The sequence below is a fragment of the Ctenocephalides felis genome, unplaced genomic scaffold (genome assembly GCF_003426905.1).
Source record: "Ctenocephalides felis isolate EL2017-DRISC unplaced genomic scaffold, ASM342690v1 CF-g0.4_SCAFFOLD_02974, whole genome shotgun sequence".
In the NCBI taxonomy this organism is placed as follows: domain Eukaryota; kingdom Metazoa; phylum Arthropoda; class Insecta; order Siphonaptera; family Pulicidae; genus Ctenocephalides; species Ctenocephalides felis.
This window is the reverse complement of record NW_020539128.1, coordinates 1-3,634: the sequence shown is the minus strand read 5'-3', so window position 1 is coordinate 3,634 and position 3,634 is coordinate 1. Positions and strand designations below refer to the sequence as shown.

Sequence of the window (3,634 nt, the reverse complement as noted above, 5' to 3'; positions counted from 1 at the left end):
AGTGTAACAAAGTTATTGCGTCACGCGCAGTGTTCGATGTTTTAACAATAAGAGTGCATCAAAACAGTCTCTAAACGCATTACAAATGCCTCCAAACAATACAACAATCGATACAAGACCCGAAGTATACGATATAATCAATCTAAAGTCTGAAATAGTTACAAAAACGGTCGATGAAACAAGTCAATCCGCGGACATTGATGTCCCCGACAATGGCGACGATGAAAATCTTGACATGAAAATCGAAGCGGACCGACTGAAAACATTCGAAAGATGGCCAGTGAGCTTCATAAGCCCCTCCGTGCTAGCCAAATTGGGATTTTACTACAGGAAAGTCGACGACAGGGTCAGATGCGAGTTCTGCAAAATTGAAATTGACAGATGGGAACAAGGTGACGACCCCTCCGTCGACCATCAACGTTGGCTCCTAATTGTCCATTCCTACGCAACAGGCCTGTAGGAAACGTGCCAATAGACCCTCCGAGCACGTCCCCAAGACCCGGACCGAGCTACGACGTATGCGGGCCTTTAACCATACGTCCCAATGCCGTTCCAGAAAACCAAAACCTAGGCCTACCTGTCACCAAGGGTCCTGAATACCCTCAGTACGCCACTGAAGCAGCACGCTTAAGATCTTACTCCCAATGGCCGAGCAGTTTAAAGCAACGTCCAGGTGAACTAAGTGAAGCAGGCTTCTTCTACACAGGCCACGAAGACCGTACCCTCTGTTTCCACTGTGGTGGTGGTTTAAAAGACTGGGAACCGAGGATGCTCCTTGGGAACAGCACGCACGATGGTTCCCAACATGTGTATACGTGCAACTCATCAAGGGCAAAGCGTTCATCAGCAAAGTTGCAGCCACGATGACTGCCATACTAACCGCAAACGAAGCCCAAGCCTTGGAAACAACCCCAAGCATTGTGAGTGTTGCCGAACCCAAAGCAGACAGTGTCACTCCTGAGCCTGTCGTGGAAAAGAACGATACCACGGCATCCACAACTCCAGTGTCGGAGGACAAATTGTGTAAGATTTGTTATATGGAAGAAAAGAATGCTGTTTTTGTTCCTTGTGGCCATGTCGTGTCCTGTATAAAGTGTTCGCTGTCAGTAAAAGCATGCCCAGTTTGCCGAAGACCATACACAGGAGTTATGAGAGTATTTTTCTGTTAGACTATATAATAGAAATATATTTTGTTAATTCAAACCAACCTTCGATCAGAGCCGATCTCAGGCTTTTGATGGTCGGGGATCGGCTTGAAGAAATATATTTTATTATATAGTCCATTTTTCCAACAAATTCACCGTGTATATAAAATAAAGTAACATTTATGTTTTCCAAGCTATATACTATTATGAAGGTTTTACTAAAAAATATAATGCACTTGTAAAATGATGCACTAATAGTAGATACAGAGAGCATAATAATTAAAATATTAAATAGTAGTTTGTGTGATGCCCTGGATGCAATCTCAATCGAAATGATTCATTCGTTCTCAATTGTGAATGTGTGTTGTTTAAAACATGTGTTTCATATATATTTACGTTTATCTTTATAAACTTATTTTATTGCATCTACATTATGTATTATTTATTTCACATTTTATTTATTGAGTTTTGTTTAGTCACGTTGTGGGAGTCGAATTTCGATGCTCGAAGTAATTAATTTTGGAAAATTCCGAATTTTTATGGTTTTACATATTTCATATATTCAATCACTTAATTGAATATAAATTCAAATTTGGTTTTCAAATCATACATTTGTACAAATAAAATACGTTGTTTTCGATTATTTAAGATTATTTTCTGGATCTTTCTTGTAAAAAAAAACTAGAGGTATTAAAATCACTTGACAATTATTTAATCCGGAAACTATTTATCACTTATCTATACGGTATATAGTAACTTCGATTTCAAAAATTTCAGTATATTCTTTTAGTCGTTATATTCCGAGCATTTACAACATTTAGTTGTACTAAAGCAATTTATAAATTTGTTATAGTTATTTATTTGTGCTATACTATATTTACAACAAACAACTATAAACGAGTTGTATGGTAACTTGGTGAAAAAAGGTATTTATCAATACAATATAGTAATTTCGATTTCAGAAATTGAAGCACTTTCAACAGTATTATTTTAGTCATCGTCATATTCCGAGCATTTTTAACATCTAGTTGTTGTACTAGAGCAATTTATAAATTTTTGTTATAGCTATTTATTTATTCATTTATTTGTACTATAACTATATTTACAATAGAAACTATAAAAGGGATCAATGATAACTTTATGAAAAGGGGTGTTTCTGCTGCATCTACATCAAACAGTGGTGTTTTATCATATTTCATTTCTAGTTCATTCAAATTAGATTTTGACCATTTATATTTACACACGATTATTTAATTCATCAATTTAATGTATATCATTGAAAACCAAGCCAATAGTAAAAATTGAAAATAGGGTATATTATTACTACTCCCTAGATTACAATTTGGGATTGTTTTTCTTAGATCATTTTTCTATCAGATAGAAGTGTCTGATATGAGGGATCATACAAAATATGTATGCATACTAAACATAGTACGTATAAAATTGCATATTGGGATTTCAATTTCAAACAATTGCTGATCAAGATTACTTTCTGTTTTTTGGTATCATAAACTGATGAAATATACATCAATGCCGATTAAGTTAACCACTCAACATAATATATTTTTCTCCAAAAATTAATATGTTGAGTGGTTAATTTTACATGAGGTAAATTATGATTATAACATTTTAATTCAATTTCTTAATTTTTGAGAAATTGTCATAAGGTGAACATTTTAGGCAATTGCTGATCATGAACATTGCTTTCTCCATTTTACTGGTAATATATTGAAAGTATTTAAGTACCAGGAATTTTTCCTCAATTGAAAGGAAAATAACATGTTTCGTCTTATAAATTTTTTGCTTTCTTGTGTATCAATAGAAATTCACAATAACTTTTAAACATTAATAGAACAATGAACTCATTTATTAATGTACAATAATGATTGATGCTATCCTAGTTATGATAAAATTATTAATAATCACGTTTAAAAACAATTAAATCCACAGGACAGGATTATTTTTTGTGCTTTAGCACTGTCCGAATCCTAAAATTTTAGGATCAAAATCTATTACAATTGTTTTTTTCGGTACTCTTTAAATATTTTTTTCTGCTTTAGCTTAATACTTTTGTTTGATCAAGATTTGCAAAAAAATTTGAAATTTGTGAAATTTCGCATTGGCGAGGTGGAACAATACGTATTTAATTAATGTAATACGTAATTACCTTCAATTTCAAATTAATTTACTTCAAATTACTTTTTTTCAGTAATTACTATATTCAAGAAACATAAATATTTAATTTATATTTAGAATGAGAAATTGTTTCAGATTGTTAGTAAAAAAAAAAAAAAAACTTGGCTTGTAAAATTTTTCATTGACGATGAAAATGATATAAATTTTAATTATTGACTTCAATTAGTTTCGAATTAATTTACTTCAACTTACATTTTTTTTCCAGTAATTACTATTCAAGAACATGAATCTTTAATTTATATACAGAGTGAGAATAATTGTTTCCGATTATTGTGTTAGTAAAAAAAAAAAAA

At 32.3% G+C, this 3,634-nt stretch overlaps 1 protein-coding gene across 1 annotated transcript; it reads left to right on the top strand.

The window, feature by feature from the left end:
• The first annotated feature begins 211 nt into the window (after nt 1-211).
• Nucleotides 212-1,169, top strand: LOC113381666 (death-associated inhibitor of apoptosis 1-like). The gene is given in 3 exon segments (XM_026620426.1): nt 212-419; nt 461-760; nt 763-1,169. Coding segments are annotated over 3 exon segments (891 nt in total). The 5' UTR covers nt 212-235.
• Nucleotides 1,170-3,634: the final 2,465 nt, after the last annotated feature.